At 36.0% G+C, this 18,300-nt stretch overlaps 1 protein-coding gene across 1 annotated transcript; it reads right to left on the bottom strand.

Moving 5' to 3' along the window:
* Positions 1-4,672: 4,672 nt before the first annotated feature.
* Positions 4,673-17,286, bottom strand: LOC148836332 (CD276 antigen homolog). The gene is made up of 6 exons (XM_088914691.1): positions 17,135-17,286; positions 15,677-15,732; positions 10,434-10,751; positions 9,515-9,814; positions 8,604-8,713; positions 4,673-6,251 (listed from the first exon to the last, which is right to left on the bottom strand). The coding sequence occupies exons 1-6, from the start codon at positions 17,146-17,148 to the stop codon at positions 6,180-6,182; spliced, it is 870 nt and encodes a 289-aa protein (XP_088770817.1). The 5' UTR covers positions 17,149-17,286; the 3' UTR covers positions 4,673-6,179.
* Positions 17,287-18,300: the final 1,014 nt, after the last annotated feature.

Below are 18,300 nucleotides of genomic sequence, written 5' to 3'. Positions count from 1 at the left end.
CATCAAAGCATACTGTGCTATTCTCTGCTGGACTTTCCAGGCTCCTTACTTAAATCCAGTTACATTTATAGACAACCTGTCTGTAAACCTGTAAGACTTCATTTTCATAAATATGAAGTAAATAACACAGGAAATATAATAATTTTTAAAAGACATAGCAATGAATGGAACAGCAAGAAGAAAAGTGTGGAAGTACCACCAATAATAGTTAACATTATTGCTTAAATTGTGCTTTAACGTTCATTAATACACTCTTTCAAGATTTCCATCAGGGGGTGCCAAATGTACACCAGTTCTTATTTCTTTCATTCTTACATCTGAAACTGACTTACTGAAAGAGGCAAACAGCAATGTTAGCAGCTAAATAAATCTCTGCTCATGTACTCCTGCTTCTTGCATTTTAAGTCCCTGAATGTATGGTCAAATATGGTGCTTCTCTCTGTGGTTGCAAGGATTACCACTCTCTGGAGACTCCAATCTTACCCAGCATTAAATAGGAAAAACAAGGCTCACAAACTATGAACGGCTTCATAGATCATAACCACATATAATGGAGTGGTAATTAATACTAGTCTTCTGCATGAGAGAGATGCCACCTGTGTTTTCTCCCAAGTGTGAAATTAATCATGTTCTCTCAAGTGACCTACATCTGCTTCTGTCTGCAAATTACATGATCCACATAATTTGTGTTTGCTTCCTGTCCTCACAAAATTATGTGTACTTCAGACATGTATGAACAAAAATAAATAAAATACATTGTTGGTGCTGACCTGCAAAAAAGAAATAAAAACAAAGGTGCATGTGAATAAGTACTAACATTAACATTAACATTCAGTTTTATTACCATGTCATACTTCAGAATTATACTTTCTCATTCAATCACAAACATGAATGAATAGGGAAACCTGAGATATGCTCAAGAGCATTGGAGGAAACTATCCATTATATGTATGTAAGCTTTATTAAATAAAAAAATTAATAAAGACACTGTTTGTTTTGATGGGGATGTCCAACTTTGATGGTCTGGCCAGATCCTGACTAAAATATGTTTTTGATTAAACAATTCCTAACTTTTGACCACGCTTGATGTGCTTCTTGCAGGCTCATCCTGATGCAGAACAATACATGTCATTACATTGTAATAGAACAAGGCATTCTTTGAGATGGCAAGAAGAGAATGTGACAATTATTCTATATACATACTACTTCTCAGATCTGAGTGCCATTGAAAATTGATTGATCTGGTGATCTGGGATGACATACTGTATTGGAGCTAGTACTCAGAGACCAGTAAACAAGTTCAGGCCTGACAAGGCTGCCCATTGTTTTATCGTTTTAAAATGGGATGCTTTTAAAAGCATGTGATGGTGCAGTGGTTAGCATTGCTGCCTTACAGCAGTGGGAACTTCAGTTAAATTCCTGAGGTGCTATCTGTGTGGAACTTGTATGTTTTAATCCTGTTGGTATGGGTTTCCTCTGGATGCTCTGTTTTCATCCCACAGTCCAAAGACGTTTTAGCAGGTTAACCAGCTGCTGTTTCTAAAGGATGACGTTTTCCAATGCTGGTTATTTTAGTGTAATCCAACAAGTAGTTTCTGCATCAGTCTGGGACACAGGACAATGCTTATCCTGTAGATAATTTTATAAACTGATTTTGCACAAGGGTGGTAATGCATGGCTGCCATTAGTCAAGGGTTGAACCAGTCTGAATGTATCACTACTCCAAATGTAATATCGTGAACTGGTGCGCACCAGAGTGTTTTGTGAGTCTAGGGCATTGACATTCCTGCCCTCAGTATCCCAATAACCTCTTCCCTTTTTTCTTGTGGCAGTCCTGGTATTTTGGTTTAGCTATAATAATAATAATAATAATAATAATAATTGCTTACACTTACAGTATATAGCACTTTTCTGGACACTCCACTCAAAGCTCTTTACAGAGTAATGGGGACTCCCCTCCACCACCAACACCTCTACTCTTTTCAAGAAACATTTTGGGATTTTTTTAATGACCACTGAGAATCAGGACCTCAGTTTTATGTCTCATCCAAAGGATGGTGCCTTTTTACAGAATAGTGTCCCCATCACTTAATGGGACATTAGGACCCACAAAAGACTGCAGGGTGAGCACCCCCTGTTGGCCCCACTAACACCTCTTCCAACACAACCTTAGTTTTTCCCAGGAGGTCTCCCATGGAGGTACTGACCAGGCTCATACCTCCTTAGCTTCAGTGGATTATTAGTTGTGAGTTGTGGGGTGATATGGCTACCAGCAGCTCTGATTAGTGCATGCTGTTTCACATGCAAATTTACACATCTGTAAACCATTTTAAAAATATGCAAGTGAACAATATTATTTTTTTTGCTTTAAGTAAATAAAGTAAATATACATCATAAAGGGAATTAAATAATGTTTACTTCCATTCACTTTCTAAACAGTTCTTCCAATTCACAGTCACAGGAGAGCCAGAGCCTATCCCAGGTATACCCTGAACAGGACATCTGTCCATCACAGGCAGACAGACACAAACATACATATACTCACACACTCACACCAGAGCCAGTTTTCCCAGAAGCCAATTAACCTACAAGTACAGTATGTTTTTGGAGTGTGGGAGGAAAACAGACCACCTGGAAGAAACGTTGACAATGACAGAGAGACCACACACAAACACACTTCTGCATTTCATTGCTGTCTGAGCTTGCAATTATGACACATTAAAATGGGACTTATATTTAGAATCTCCACAATCTCCAGAAGATAGATAAAGTTAAAAAATGTTGATGGTATGCAATTAATTAATAATAATACTTTTCAATTTGATTGTCATCCTATATATAAAGAAGTGTAGTGCTGAGAAGGGCCATCTATTTTATAAGAAACAGGTGCCACCTCTACATATTTGTGTCTTTTGTCAGGCAGGGTTCCTTGCTTCATGACAACGACACAAGGAGACCATCAACTGAACTTAGAGAATTACCAGGGTGAATGCAAAGCTGGGTCTGTGGAAAAAACAGTCGCTGTCCCTCACGAGAAAAGTGGTGTTGAAAGCAGACATCCTGACAACTTTGGTTTACCTGGCTGTGGTGTAACCACTGCTGGCCAGACTGAGACGAGCGCTGCAAGGGATGGTCTTAAAGTTCATCTGCGGGACAGGTATGAGTATCATGTGTATGATGTGCCAGCTGGTCGGGGAAGGTGGGAGGAACATTTCACTTCCCACTGAAACTCGACTGCAACTTCTTCTGCAACCCCTGTCGTGCACTGCAGAAGCCCATCAGCCACAAATACCATGGGGCTTCTCAACAGCGAGGGAGCGCTGGAAGGGGCTTTGGGCCCTATACAGGGACTAAAGCAAAAATCCCTGTTCCCTGAGCTCCTGTGGAGGACCGGATGACCACAGTTTCAGAGCCGGGACAGGGAAATGGCAAAAGCAAGTGTTAGGGATCGGAGGCAGTCTTTCATTGTGCAAATCTGGTCCCATCATCCACTTGCACTGATTGGTCATGGACAATTACCTAATTTAGAAAGTTTTTATTTGATGTTTGATCATCCGCTAGAGTGTATACTTATTGTGAAATGCTTTTTTGTGAAATAAAGTTTATTTCAATAGAAAACAAATTTACCCCTAGTCAATACTTGGTGAAAGCAAGTTTTGCCTCTTTTTGATTCAGTATTTACCAGCTTTTCATATTGGTCTGGTGCAGTCATGTGTTCTTCTTTGCAAACTTACTCAAGCCCTGTCAAGTTACTTGGGAATCACTGACGTACAGCAATTTTCAAGTCAAGATTTGCCTGGCTTTTGTTTCATCCACTTGCCTCTCAACAATCAGTCCCAGCTGATGAGAAGCAGAATTATATCATGCTATGACCACCATGCTTGCCAGTAGGGGTATTGTTAAATTCACAACTTGACTGAGGTACCTTACAGTGACAGGTGTATTTTTCTGAAATCACCAATTCAACTAATTTTATGACTTCAAAGTAATTTTGCAAACCCAAGCAAATTAAGGTTTGGCAGAGAAAATAGGGTGAATACTCAATATATTTTGGTTTTACTTTGCAGTTTTCACTGTCATTTACCTTTTCACCCATGTAAATGTTCAGTTTGAGCATTCAAATTTTGATTAAAATAAACTTAAAAATGCAAATATCGTTCAGTATTCCACAAATTTGATAATTGGAATGGGGTGAATACTTTTACAAGGCCTTGTACGTAAAGCCACTGGAGCGAACACTTGAAGGGGTGTAGATATTGACATATTTCCAGAAAGGGGGATTCTTGAGCCACTCCCCTTCACCAAGGTCAGTGGTTACCCTTGCTCTTTCAATTTCAATAAATGCTGTATCTTGTGTGAATCATCTCTTCCCTCTCCCTATGAAAATAATTGTTTCACAGGTAAAAGAAAAATAAGGAAAACAACTTGAATGGTTAAATATAAAAGAACAGCTCTTTCAGACAGGTTATCCTAACCATGTACAAAATGTACTAAGAATGCTATTGTTTGCTTGCAGACACCATTATTCAGAATTGACTTACAAAATCCGAAGCACAGCCACTGAAACATGGTATAACTTGGGATGTGTATGTGTATTAAAAGACAGGCCACTGTTGTTCTTGTTAGTTCATATTGGTCTCATAAAACAAAAAAGCCACCACACCTCAGATTATTGGAACAAATTAGTCATTTAATCTACCAAGACATACTGTATGTTATTTCAAATTCATCAGAAGAACCAGAAGGCAAGTAAAGACCGGTTATGATGGGAATAGTGAGTGATTGGAAGACTTCACAATGAGTAGGATTTGTGACTCATTAATACTCAAAAGACAGCTTCTTTTTGTTTGTAAAGTATTGTATATGCTCAAGTATGTTGTGTGTTTTCTGAAGTAATGGCACCAATCTATTTTTCAATTTCAAACAAAAATAGTGACTGTGAAGTTTCTTACATAGTATCAAATTAGTAGTATACTGACATCTTCTTGCAATATTTGTTGATAAACAATAGCAGTAGACTATTATGTCCAGTCTCTGGTAAAAAATACCATGATCCTTTAAATTACTGTGTAACAGTGAGATTACATGTATAAACTATGCTATAACATTTTAAATAGCAGATAGAGAAAATTTGTGTTGATACAACTTTATTATTTGGTGTATTATATTACAAAATGTAATTCAGTGTTTTATACACTTAGTATTCCATTCACATTTTCAGTTGCATTACCACAGTAGGACAGGACAAACAGCTGGTTCCATGCTCACATTATACATATGCATAGCATATACTTAAAGAAGTCAATTTGTAAAACTAAAACTTTTGAAGACTTCATATAGTTAAAAATATAAGCTTTCAGTTCTGTCATTCCATATTTATTACATTTTGTATATTACAATAGTCTGAAAAAATATCAAAAATTAAAATCCCATGGGGATACAGTTATTTTTTAAGTATATATTAAAACACTCTCCATATTGCCTCACTCCAGTTCTTAATAGACTAGAAAATAGTCTAGTAGGGCTTAATTAAAAAAAGTACTTGTGTTGGTAAATATGAATATTTTATATAGTTACATTGTGTAGTATAATCTTTAAATCTGCTTCAAAAGTGTTTGATGTGGATTATTTACAACAAAGAACCCTGTAAAATGTTAATTGTAATCAAAATGAACAGACATGCATTTGTCCTTTTAAAAAAAAAACCCAGCAGTTTAAGTAACAGTTTATGCAGCACAGGCAACTAATATAAATGAGATTAATCACAGTATTTATAGAGAGACATTTTTTTCTCTCAGTATTTTCAGGCATTTCTGTTTTCGTTCCTCTCTGCTCATACAAAATGCTGTCTTCAGCACAAGAATGGTGTTTTTGCTTCCAGCTCTTAAGTAATGTCCATTTACTCTGCAATGCTTGAGGAGAACTTTACTCTGAATAATACTTACATTTCCATTCCTAAACAACAAGTCTTCCAAGCACGCCTTCCATTTTTTTTTAATGCCAGCTGTCTCACCTTAATTTCATTCAGTTCAGTCGGTATTCTGATGTTAAATATTTTGGAGTCATCTCAGTGAATGTAAAAAGGGAAGAAGCACATGTTCCAGTAACAATACCCATTAATGTTTGCATCTTCAATCTGATGAAGTATCTCATCTTTCACTTGTGAAATCAAGTCTCCATCAGGGTATTTGATTTTGAAGTGGCTGGGCTTCTACTTTATTGTCATTTTGCTGGCGACGTGAACATTGTTTCTTTGAAGAAAAAAAGATAAATCACAAAAAGGAAAAAAGACTCCTAATAATCCCTACACAATATTCCCAAATAAATTATCAATATGAATCACTAATCAGTAATAATTCCATAATCGATATTTCTAGAAATGGTGATTACCACTACAGTATAGTGTCCCTACCACTATACTGGGGGATTAGGACCCACACAGACTGCAGGGGGGGCACCTCCCACTGGTCCCACTACCACAACATTTTTAAAATGCCTGACTGTAATTTGATTAGTTCAAAAATGCATTTTAGAACAAAAGACAAGACTGTATCAGATAAAAGGTTAAGGTTAAGGTTATCTCTAAGCTAACTTTAGGAAAATGTGTTATCTTAAGTGAAATTAAAATTGCTAATAAAAGTAATTTTTGACAATACTTTTAAAAGGAACTAATGTCATCTCTGAATCTCTGGTACCACCATAATTATTCCATAATAGCCCAGCAAAAAGTACAAGCTGTTATCAGCTATTTAAGTCTGTCAATAAGTAAAGTTTAATTTGTGCTGTACAACAAAGATAAAAAATGAAGGCCCAAATCACTAATTTTACACGTACAAAAATGGGAACATCCATAAACCACTGCGACTGCACATCAAAATGTGATTTAGAAGTTGGGTCTCAAGTGTAAATAGATGCATGCTGATAAGCAAACCGAATGAACCAGTGACACAAATCAAAGGGAATTTCAAAACTGTGAAGGACTGAGTGATGAGCACAGTCAGGGGAGCTTGAAGAGATACATCTGTGATGAAGAAATGCCATTTAAATGTTTATAAACTGTGTTGGTGTGGATTGCTGTATATGTTTAATGCCCCCCCCCCCCACACACACACTTTGTGTTATGCAGCAAGAAGCAGGGATATTATGAATTTCACTGTGAACTTTACTAAAAGCTGCAGTAGCACTTTGCACTACACATGGATCAGTAGCATGTAAGTGCACTGTAGACCCTTAGTGCTATAGGCAAAGTGGTCCCTCTGCACTTCTCCTTTCTGATCAGCCTGATACAGTTCAGGTCCCTGATGTTTCTGCTAAATATGTAAAATCATTGCATACATTTTTTCATTAAATAAGCTAATAAGCAATAATAATTCTAAATCTTTTGGAATCTAAATCTTCATATTCCCATCTCTGCCTGGTTAAGTGTATAGTCAATTTTGTATTTAATTTCTTGTTTTGTTTCTATTTTTTCAAAAATGATTTTTTCTTTGATTTACAGAGCTACATTTTTACCAATTTCTCTTTGAATTTTCTGGTAGTATCAGATATATTTGTAGTATTATAAAGTATAGACAGGATCTTAACAATTCAGTTAAATAGTGTGTAAACTGTGGTGCTATCATTTGTTGATAGGTTGATATATCACTATAGTTGTATTTAAACAAGGGCCTCCACCCAGAGTTCAGCCCCTGCCCATTGATAACGTTAGTTTGCCAAGTTAGTGCTAAACTTCAATTCCTAAACCCCACTTGTGGGCAAAGTCTGTTTCTAGGACATTTGCACATTGGACAAATTGGCTTGTGAGTCCATCGAGGGCTTTGAAAATGTAAAAATATGGCCCATAGACTCATATCAAGCAGATGTACTGAAGTGCAAAAATAGACACCAAATGATGGGTGAAAATTAATTACTGAAACTGAGGTGCAATAGAACCTAAGGGTTTATAATACTGTACATGGCAGCAGAGAGACCCAAGTACAAGGAGAACTACATACACTTGATTCTAAGTGATCTCTTGCATGTAATCTTTCATTTCTAGGGAGCAAGCATCTATTGGTGTTAGTGTTTATGCACTACACAGACCACATATTAACAAGTGTTACTGTAAGTGTTTATATAGTTATGATACACTTAATACACTTAATATATTTTCTTTTTTGGAAAAAAACTTGATAGAATCATTCCACTTTCTAGGTGTTCATAAACTAATGCTGGGCTCACAGCAATTCATGAATTATCCTGCTTAGCAGGAGAGAAAGCTTAAGGATACATTGATGGAGAAAAGCAATAGATCATTTATATTTACAGTGTGGTGAAAAAATAAGTATACCCCCTTAAGATGTTATGGTTTAACATATTAGACATAGTGTATTTAACCTTTATGTAGTCCTCATCAAGACCTAAGAGTACATAAAACTAACCTCATTTGACAAAAACAAGTTGTATTTTGACATTATTTATTAAAAAATAAAGCCCACCCTCATAATCAAAATAAATTCAAAAGAAAAACATTTTAATTACATTACAATTAATTATATATTTTTTACTTCTTCTAATATACTGTATATAGTTAAACACATTAAAGAAAAAAAAAACTTTCATACCTGTAATTTTATCAGTAGCCATATTCCTACCACAAACAGGGCCACACCAATACAGCCAACAACTATTGATATTGTGATGCTTTTAATTTCTGGAGGGGGGTTCCAAAATGCTAGAAGATAATATGAGGCCAGATGTTAGTTATCTAATTTCAGCTATACTGTATTAAGCACATTCTACAGTAAAAGCATTGTTACCACCAGGCTAGGAGCAATGTGCGCTCAGTGTTACCCCTAATAACCAGTGCATTCTCACAGGGACTTAGCCTGAGTCTAACCTCGTGCAGACTTGCTTCTCCCAGCATCTCTCAGCTCCCGTAATTATCAATTAGGCACATCCCCATCATCCAATTATTTATGGATTTATTTATGGATTATGATTATTTAAGATCCATTCCCTGCCTTTTCAGTGCTCCAACATTGAGCTGCACTCAGTTTCTCTCCACTGAACTTGAAGCACTTGGAGCACCTTTCATTATGGTCTCTATATAGCAGGGACCGGATTATAAAGGATACAACCAACTGAAATACAGTATAAGGTCACTTCAATCACAAGCTTTGCACGAACTATATCCTTCCTTACATGTACCTGGCTTCTTATTTTCTTAATGAGAAACAACTGGCAAGGGGTCTCTTGGTACCCAGCAAAACTGCATTTTTGCTATTTCCTGGATAATTTATATAAATAATTTACATTCTGGTACACTTTGCAGACTAGTGAACTTTACAGATACAGTTATACAGTTAACTAGAGTTTGCAGTTATAATGACGATTATAAATGCAGAAGATGCAAAAATATTTAGAAAAAATCTCATAACCTGAAAAAAGAACTAACAATGACAATATACACAACAATTTCCATGATTATTTTCTGTTGCTCAAAGCAAATAAAAGCAATATTTAAAAGCCTTACGTGAGGAAATAGAAGATGTGAGGTTAACCTGTAGCCTAGGGTTCTCCACAGAGCAAGAGAGAACATCACTCTTGGAGAGTTTTAAAGTCAGTGTGCTTGACAGGCTGTAACAGCCAGTGATATTGTCCCTCAGATCAGTATCATGCCTGGCATCCATTGTCACATTAGGAGCTTGATTATTTAAGAGCCAATGAATCTTTCCCATAGGATATCCTCCTTTGGTTGTGCAGGTGTAGGTTTTTGCCACACCTTCTATTTTAGGCTCGCTTAGAAGCTGAAGATCAGGCCTACTATAGTTTGCTGCAATGAAGAGGGGAGAAAGATGAATTAATGTCTCAAAGTTCTAGAATATCACTTCTTGCATTTTTACAATTCTAGTGTGACTTACTAGCTCAAGAGCAGGTGAATGGCATTACCTCCGCATTTAGGAATTACAAGTTATATAAATGGTATGTGTTCATATGAAACTTTGATAGAAAAGTACTGCAAAGTATTTAGTAATTTAGTTTAATTATTTCTAACCACTCTGCTTACATAAGAATGAGAAAAAATGTGTTCTTTTTATGTCTAAATGAGCCACCGTTCCTCTTCAGTGTTTTCAATAGAACATTCTACTGTTTTATTATTAAGGTATTTTTTATATATTTGCAATATAATATTTTGTGTTTATTTAGCTTAAAATTTAATTACCCTGTAAGATAGAATTTAATGAGAATGTGAAGAACAGAAAATGCTTACAGTATTTTATGATGCCAGAGAACAGTAAGAGTTGTACTAAATGAAAATGCAGAATGTTTACACTGAGCACTAGCAAGAGCTAGAGGGAATTTTAGGGATAATGTGTCTATGAAAAAACCATTAATATTTAATGAACTACTTGCAACAAAACTTTAAAATGTTATTAGAAAAAGAAACTTACCAGCTACCTGAAAAGACACATGAACTTGGTTTACACTAGATGTTTCATAGATGCATGTATATATATGTTCATCTGCTGTGGAGACAAGTGACATCTGAAGAGAGCAGTTCCCTTTTTTCTCTTTAAAGAACAACTTTGTCCTATTCCTGAATTTTTCATCTTGTTCATCCTGGTTTCTTTTGCCTTTGATAAATGCATCCACTACTCTATGTTCACCAATTTGCCAGACGAGATACTCAATGTTTTCTTCCATTTCACAGTTACAAGGCAACACAACATCTTCTCCAATAATACCTAGTTCAGAGGTATTGGAACAAGCTGTGGAAATAAAGAAAGCATTGTTAATGTTGTTTAAACAAAATAAAAGTATAAATAAAAATTAAAACACTAACAAGATTTGTAACTTAAAATGTAATTAAAAATACACTTTTTATGAACAATAATGTATTTATTTTAAAATGAATACTGAGAAATCCAAATAATGGCTTATTCTTTGAGGTTTCAGTTAATCTTTTTCATAGGGTTTCTTTTTAGTTCATTACCTAGTATTCTGTTTTCCTTTGTCTGTTGTCCTCTGAGCCCAATCATATGTTAAAACAACATTTAATTGACAGCCTATGAACTCTGATTCTCACTTCTTCTTTTCACTTTAGGATAAAAAATCATAAGTGCCTGGTAAGAACCCACAGGAAACTCCTGTCTTCTGCATCTCACAACCCTGATGAAACACCGCTACACTATTTTCTGCTGGCCTTGCTAAAACATTGCTAAACTTATCTACTTAAATTATTTGGTCTTAAGCTTAAGGTAATAATATTAATTCCTGGAAAGAGGTCTGCAGTCCACCACTACTATGATTGAGTTTTCAGTGAGTGAAGACCTGGAAACAGTGGTAAAACAGAACAATTAAGAGAAATACTGATTTAAAACAAGTTATTAATATAGAAGGGAAGAAGTAAAGCAAAAGACCTTCAGGTCCTCCAAGACCAGGAGTGAATTTTAGAACTTTAGTGGTATGAATGGTACAGGCATGGATAGGCAATAGGTATAGGCAACTCCAGCCTGCAAGTACCACATTAGTTTTTGGTTTTTATTCCATTTCAGGTTTTAATGATATAGTTGTACTAATTAAGTGGATTGGAAATCAAATCACTTGTGTTCTTCAGTTCTTAATTAAATCATAAATAAAAGGTGCTTCTAAATCCTTCTGGAATATGAAATAAGGGTTTCAAACAATATGAGGACAAGGATTGCCCAATCCAATATAAAGGAAGGCTCCCTCTAGGTTCTTGTGACCTCACTGTCCCCTCTTTTTATACACCTTTTTTGTATTTTTTTATTTATACCAGTATAAAAACTCACCATATTTTGAAAGCCACACATTTTTAGTAACAGGAAAATAAAAAAGCAATAAATTAAATTATTAGTTTAATTGAGTAACTGAAAGCCCAGCTGGACAGAAAACCAGCAGACACTGGAGCCACAATAAATTGCATATACAGAATAAAAAGAATACTATAATAATTGTGTTAATAAACATACAATTTGGAGTATAATTGTATTACAAATACTTTAGTTCATTTTGATTCCCTCAATAGTAACTTAGCATCAAGATTTTTGCACTAGCAATTGGGCTATGCAAGGTCAGTTTTCCACCAATTTGTATACTTTCTCAAGTAGATTTTTCACTTCTTTATCCTGTGTCAAAATGATCAGTACCTCAAAACCTTTCAGGAGCTATGTGAAGGGCTGATGTTTATCTCACAAACAGGAGATAGCCATACAGTACATAGAAAAAATGGAATACTACTTGCAAAAAGATATTAAATTAGCATGTGGGAAAGGATTCATTTTTTCCACATGATAAACAATGTAAACAGAAAAGTGACACAGTGGTTTAATTGTTAGCACTGCTGTCTCACAGCACCGGAGCCCTTGGTCCAAGTCCTGGGGTGCTATCTGTGTGGAGTTTGTATGTTCTCCTCGTGTTCATGTGGGTTCCTCTAGCCTCTTTCCACAGACCACACACTAAGTGCTAGGTTATTTAGCTTCTGGAAAAACTTAGCCCTAGACCGTGAGTGTGTGCATGTCTGTATGTGCCCTGTTTTGTGTCGGTTGCTTGCCAGGGTAGGCTCTGGTTCCCCCACGACCCTGAATTAGAAGACGTGGGTAGATATTAGATGGGTTAGATTTATTAGTGTTTATAATGCATTGTATTCACAGTATGAAGGAATTAGGAAGAACTTAAAAGCAGTGATCTGTGAGCAGATAGATTTTCTTGAAGAAGCATAGTCACACGTCAAAAACATTATGATAAAAGCTAAGAATGAACTTGTCCCTTAAAACAATGAAGTGCAATTAGGAAAAAGTAGCCCGATGTATTTTAATGGGGGTATTAAGAAAAAAACTCCGAAAAATAAGGAAAGATTGCACTGGATTTTGGATACATCTGAACCCAAGAGGGTTTTAGTAGAGGATATTAAATTAGATACAAAAACTGTAAAAACAGGAGTAAACTGTTTATGAGATAATAGGAGATTAATACTGTAGTGGAAGACTACAATGATAACAGTAAACATGCTAGATAAATACTTTATATTAATCATGTTTTTTTCAATAGTAGATGTCAGGAAAATGTTCTGTTTTATAGAATAAATCCCAGAAGCAACTGAGGTTTCACTGGGGGCCAGGATGGGTAAATACCAATAAATCACCAACTCCTGAGGTATTTTCCCAGTCATACTTAAGGAAATGAGGGATGGTAATCATATATACATGGCTAGGACATTCCAGTCACTCAGAATGGGAAAAGTACTCACAGAGTAGAAAACTGCAAATGTAGCATAAATGTATTCAAATGGGGACAGAAATGAACCAGGAAAGTATAGACCAAACAGCTTCACTTTTGTATCTGGTAATTTAGTTTGCACTAAACAGGAAGAATATTTAGAAATAAATGGCTTTTTAAGAGACACCCAACAGATTTAGGAAGCATTTGTTTAAGTAATTTGCTAGAATTATTCAAAGAAACAATGAGGGCATTAGATAACACTTACAAATATAGCATTATTAGATTTCTATAAAGCTTTTCATAAGGTCGTTCATAAAAGAATAATTCCCACATACTGAAAGCCATGAATCCAAGGTATTGGATGCACCATAACCTCTTATCAGGCAGAAGTAAGCAATGGGGTGCTGCATGAATCCGTTTTAGGCTGATGCTCTTCCTGTACTGCATCATCGGCTGAGATTCTGATATACAGTAGACTCTCATTTTACACACTAAGGTATGTGCCATGCCAGATTTGAATTTGTCAAGTTTCCCACATTATTTGAAATATCATTTGCAGTATTTGTATTTTTTTTGTTACTGACTGCGTATACACATATTTGTGTAACAATAGTTTGTGTAAAATGCGAGTCTACTGTATTCTGATAGTTAGAAAACCAGTTAAATTTGTACAGATGCCACAAAATGAGGGAAATGTTAAACACAAAACCACAACAGAAATTACAAAGCAGGTAAGAAAAATCATAGTGTGAGTAGACACCTGGCTAATGAAACCGACCATTGAAAAGTGCGAAGTGATTCACAATGGCAGTTTGAACATACACTATACCAGCATTCTCTAACCCTGCTCCCGGAGAATCCCAAACTATATATTCTACAGTTCAGTTTATTTCTGACATGCAAAAGTGCAACACAATACTTATAATAGGTCATGCTTCTTACAGGTCACCCTAGAACTGCTTTTTAAAGATTAGGAACACTTGTTTATTTAATTGATCAATTAAGCAGGTAATGATTAAATTTAGGGAACACTGTTTCTTGAGGACTGGACGTTAATCTGATTTATGTTCCAAACAATGTCTAAATCATTAAATTGAACAAACTGTAGCGGAGCTAGTGCAGACACAGTGACTTCATCGCCCTCCCTGCGCGTAGCAGGGACCTCAGCCTCCTGGACTGGGGGAGGTCTTCTTTAGCTCATGCGGCTTGTTCCCTGTTGTGTTACACCAGAGACTCGGGTTCGCGCGCAAGGTGTTGTGGGAGGAAACGGTGGGGTGGAGCGGCGAGGGTACGAGCCCGCGCGGAACCGCGACGGTCACAACACCACGTATTTAATTGGGGGGCTGTCCAGAACCAGGGAAGGAGACCCCTGTACGTATCACTTGAAGTGATTCTGAGCTGCAGACAACTAAACACAGGGGTTCTGAAGACTCTTCTATATAAAGACAGAGAAATTATATCTATGTTTACAATGTATTGGAAAGGCCTTATTTATAATATTTTTTTTATTTTTGTCACTCTCAAAAGGTATAGACGGGGGGGGGGGGCTGTTTCAGGAAGCAGGCTGAACTAATTCAGGACTTTTTACTGTAAGTTATCTGTATTGAATTAACCTGCTAAATGACTTCAGGATTACTTCGGTTTCAAGATGGAAAACTCTGGGTTTAAGTTATCTGGTTAAAGCAATTCAGTCTTAAACAATCTCACTAACTGTGCATTTGAGCTGCACTTCAGTAGGCAAGAAGAGTCGAGCATTGAATCTAGCATCTATTAGGAAATACTAATATTTATATCTATATAGAACATTGTTTATAGAATATTACTACCTATTTAATGAAACCCCTGTTTGATGGTATTCACTAAAGTATGGCCAGGAAATGTTATAAATTTATAACCGGTTTAGTGCAAACACAACTTTCATTATTCAATGAAACACTGTCCCTTTACTGAAGCACTGTGAGTCACCAAAACAGTCAAATACTGTACCAGTCACAAGAATTCTCAGTCCTATGAACAGAGTCTGAGTTTCTTTTAATGGTGAGTTATGACTAACAGTATTAATAATGTATGGGTTTAAGAGATTGTGAATGTAAGGGAGAGTATCCACTGTCTGCAAAAATATTTCAAATAAAAATTCTCAGGGAAGTATAAAAGGTTTTGGTGATCTCTTAAGCTTTCATTCTCTCCACAAAGCTCTGATGTCAACTGGATCCATGAAGCAAACTGACATTTTTTTTTCTGCAGGGGATTGATTGGTCTGAGAGCTGAGCTCTTACTGTATGCTTGATTTAGCCTGCCCCACAGCAGGTTCTGCTGCCTTCTGATACTGGGGAGTTAAAACTTTGTTACAAGTGGTAATAGCTTTTTTATTGGAGGAATAAAGTAAACAATTCACATCTATTGTTATGTTCTGCAACCAATAAGTACTTTCGAAGGCTCCTAAATTACTTACCAGTAATAAATGCAGAGAGCAGTACAAGGAATCCTTTCCACATTTCATAGTTTGTCCTGTGAGAAAATAAAAATTCCTGAAGTTACATAACTTTATTTTAAATTTCCATTAATCCATTTTTATTCCTGGTGTTATGCTGTCCTAATGAGGGTTGTTGTTTATTTTACCAATATTCATTAAAACTATTAACCTTAAATAATCTGGCTGCACTGGATTATTTCATTATGCTACACTTTGTTCCCTTGACTGCTTCTTTATTGCAAACCAAGGTCTTGGAGACTCGGGAAATTACCTAAGAAAGGATGAAAGGCAGGAAGGATGAATCATAACACAAACAACAGATATTTTTTTTTTATTCAGAAAGTGTTACATAATTCTGAAATTTGATATAACTGCTTCTACACGTCACAGAACATAATACAATTTTTAAAAGAGTGTGTAAAAAAGTATTGTACGCAGGAGGGCGATTTATAATTATTTTGGTTTCGACTGATAGTTTGTGGGTCACGATTTAATATAATTACAATGGGAATAGCTGAATAATTTGTAGTGAAGAATGTGCTAGCCAGCCCGGAAATCGAGTTGCAAAATGAACTGCCTGTAATAGCGCCGGTTTAACTCCTTTCACCGTTCTTTTTTACAAAAGTGTCAATTATCTTAAAATTACAAATAGGATTAAAATGTATTTTAAAAAAAAAACAATTCCTGTATTGTATCAACCAGCATAAAACTATCCAGATGGACTTCAATCTTGTAAATTTGGTTTGATCAATTGAGCGCAACAGCCGCGGCTCGAATAATTCATCCTATCGAGACTTCAAAACTGAGCACTTCCGCATGTGAAAGGGAGAGTGCCGCCTATACAATAGCAAAGCAGATTGAAAATGTGTATGAACAGTAATATTGAAACATTGATGCTGTGCACTGTAATAATATGAAGCAAACTGATTTTACCTGTCCAGAAGCCGTGAAAATAAAGTACACGGAGCACTATGGAGCATAAGCAAAGTAAATAAACCCTTTAATGGCTATGTTGATGTCAGTTTTAAGCTTTCTGAAAGGACACGTCTTATTTATAAGCGATAATGCAATGGGAATACATTTCCAAAGGTAATTTCATATATTAGTACTGACTGATTATAGTTTGAAAGAGTTTATGGTTTCAATCTGTGTATTTAAAAATAAGTTTAGCACCAGTAGAATGAGAAACAATGGAAATGTGATTTATCCTACTGTACATACACATTGGATTGCTGAAAACTTTAAAAGCGCATGTAGCAATCATATTAGATGCATTTATACATACATACGCCTGTGTTTTACTATATTCATATTCCCGAGGTAAATGGACCTATCGCAATAAGTATCTAAAAAGTACTACAGATTAAACCAGTTGAGCTAAACTATGCAATGTTTTCACATATATACAAAATTAAATTGGAAAAAAAATAAACATACCTAGACATTTTCATTTTCACTCCTTTTCACCGCTCCTAAGCAGGACAATAAAGAAAAGTCATCGTTTTCAGAAGATTTAGGAAAATCCCCGACGCTTTGAGGAAAAAGCCCTTCACTGTGCGAGGCTAATACTTCTCCACTCCCACTCACCCAGGACAATTCCGGCGTTGAACGCCAGTATAGTGGCGTGAGAGTGAAGCGAAAATGGGAAGTAGCGACAAAAAGAGTCCCGCCCTACAAAGGACTTGCCAGTGAAATAAAAGATTTTACTTTGGATGCCTGTCTGAAATATTTATATTAGGGACTTTTTACTTTTTCAGTCTGTGACATAGTCATTTAAAATGGAAGGATTTAGTAACAACAACACTTTAAACTTGTATAAGAGTTTTTAAGAGTTCTATATGCCTGTAAGGGCACCGGGAGCCCGTAAATAGGTCAGTAGACCAGATTTCATTTCTTGTCCTCATAAACTATATCTCCTTGATTCGTTTACAGTATATCTGAGTATATCTTTAGAATCTGTATTTGTACAAGTTATAACGTTTAAAGTCACGGCTGAAATCAGTCTTGTTTGTTCAAGAGAAACGATCGAGCTTGTTCAGGTTTCAATCACATTTTTTACAGATTTTTCCTGAAGAACCCTTTTTATGTAATACAGCGAATCAATTATTCCAGATGGAATCTAATTACGATATTGTGCTATATCACTGAATTCTGGGAGTTGTTTGGCGTAATTTAAGATATATACTTGATAGTGTTTCAACGGAAACTTGTGTAGCTGTAAATTATTGTTAAATGTAGGGAATTTCTTGGGACTTTCCCGTTAGCAGTTTATTTACTTTCTGCAAAGGCTGCTAGTAGTGGACTTAATTATTTAAACTGAAATGTTTATTTTTTTAACTGAGATATGTGTTCTATCTGCAAGGTGCCTGTCTCTTCTCCCTTTTGGGTTTCCTCCCATTCTCCAAAGAATGCTGTTAAGTCAATTGGTTTCTAGGAAAATTGGCCCTAGTGTGAGTGGGTTAGTGTCAGTGTGTGCACAGCGATAGGCTAGTGTCCCATCCAAGGTGTATTCATACAGTACCTTGGAACAAAAGCTTACTGCGATTACTTGCAGGCTCCTGCTTCCCTGTGACCCTGAATAGGATGAAGCAGTTAGAATTTAC

This window comes from Atractosteus spatula, chromosome 4, assembly GCF_055471065.1.
Source record: "Atractosteus spatula isolate fAtrSpa1 chromosome 4, fAtrSpa1.hap1, whole genome shotgun sequence".
In the NCBI taxonomy this organism is placed as follows: domain Eukaryota; kingdom Metazoa; phylum Chordata; class Actinopteri; order Semionotiformes; family Lepisosteidae; genus Atractosteus; species Atractosteus spatula.
Note: the sequence above shows the minus strand (reverse complement) of the source record. Positions and strands in the feature narration are given on the sequence as shown.

Excerpts from the sequence above, each read along its gene's own strand:
- LOC148836332 (XM_088914691.1), bottom strand. Across the intron at positions 10,752-15,676 it reads GCTCTCTGCATTTATTACTG|CTTGTTCCAATACCTCTGAA; the intron begins GTAAGTAATTTA and ends TTATTTCCACAG. Across the intron at positions 8,714-9,514 it reads CACATCTTCTATTTCCTCAC|CATTTTGGAACCCCCCTCCA; the intron begins GTAAGGCTTTTA and ends ATTATCTTCTAG.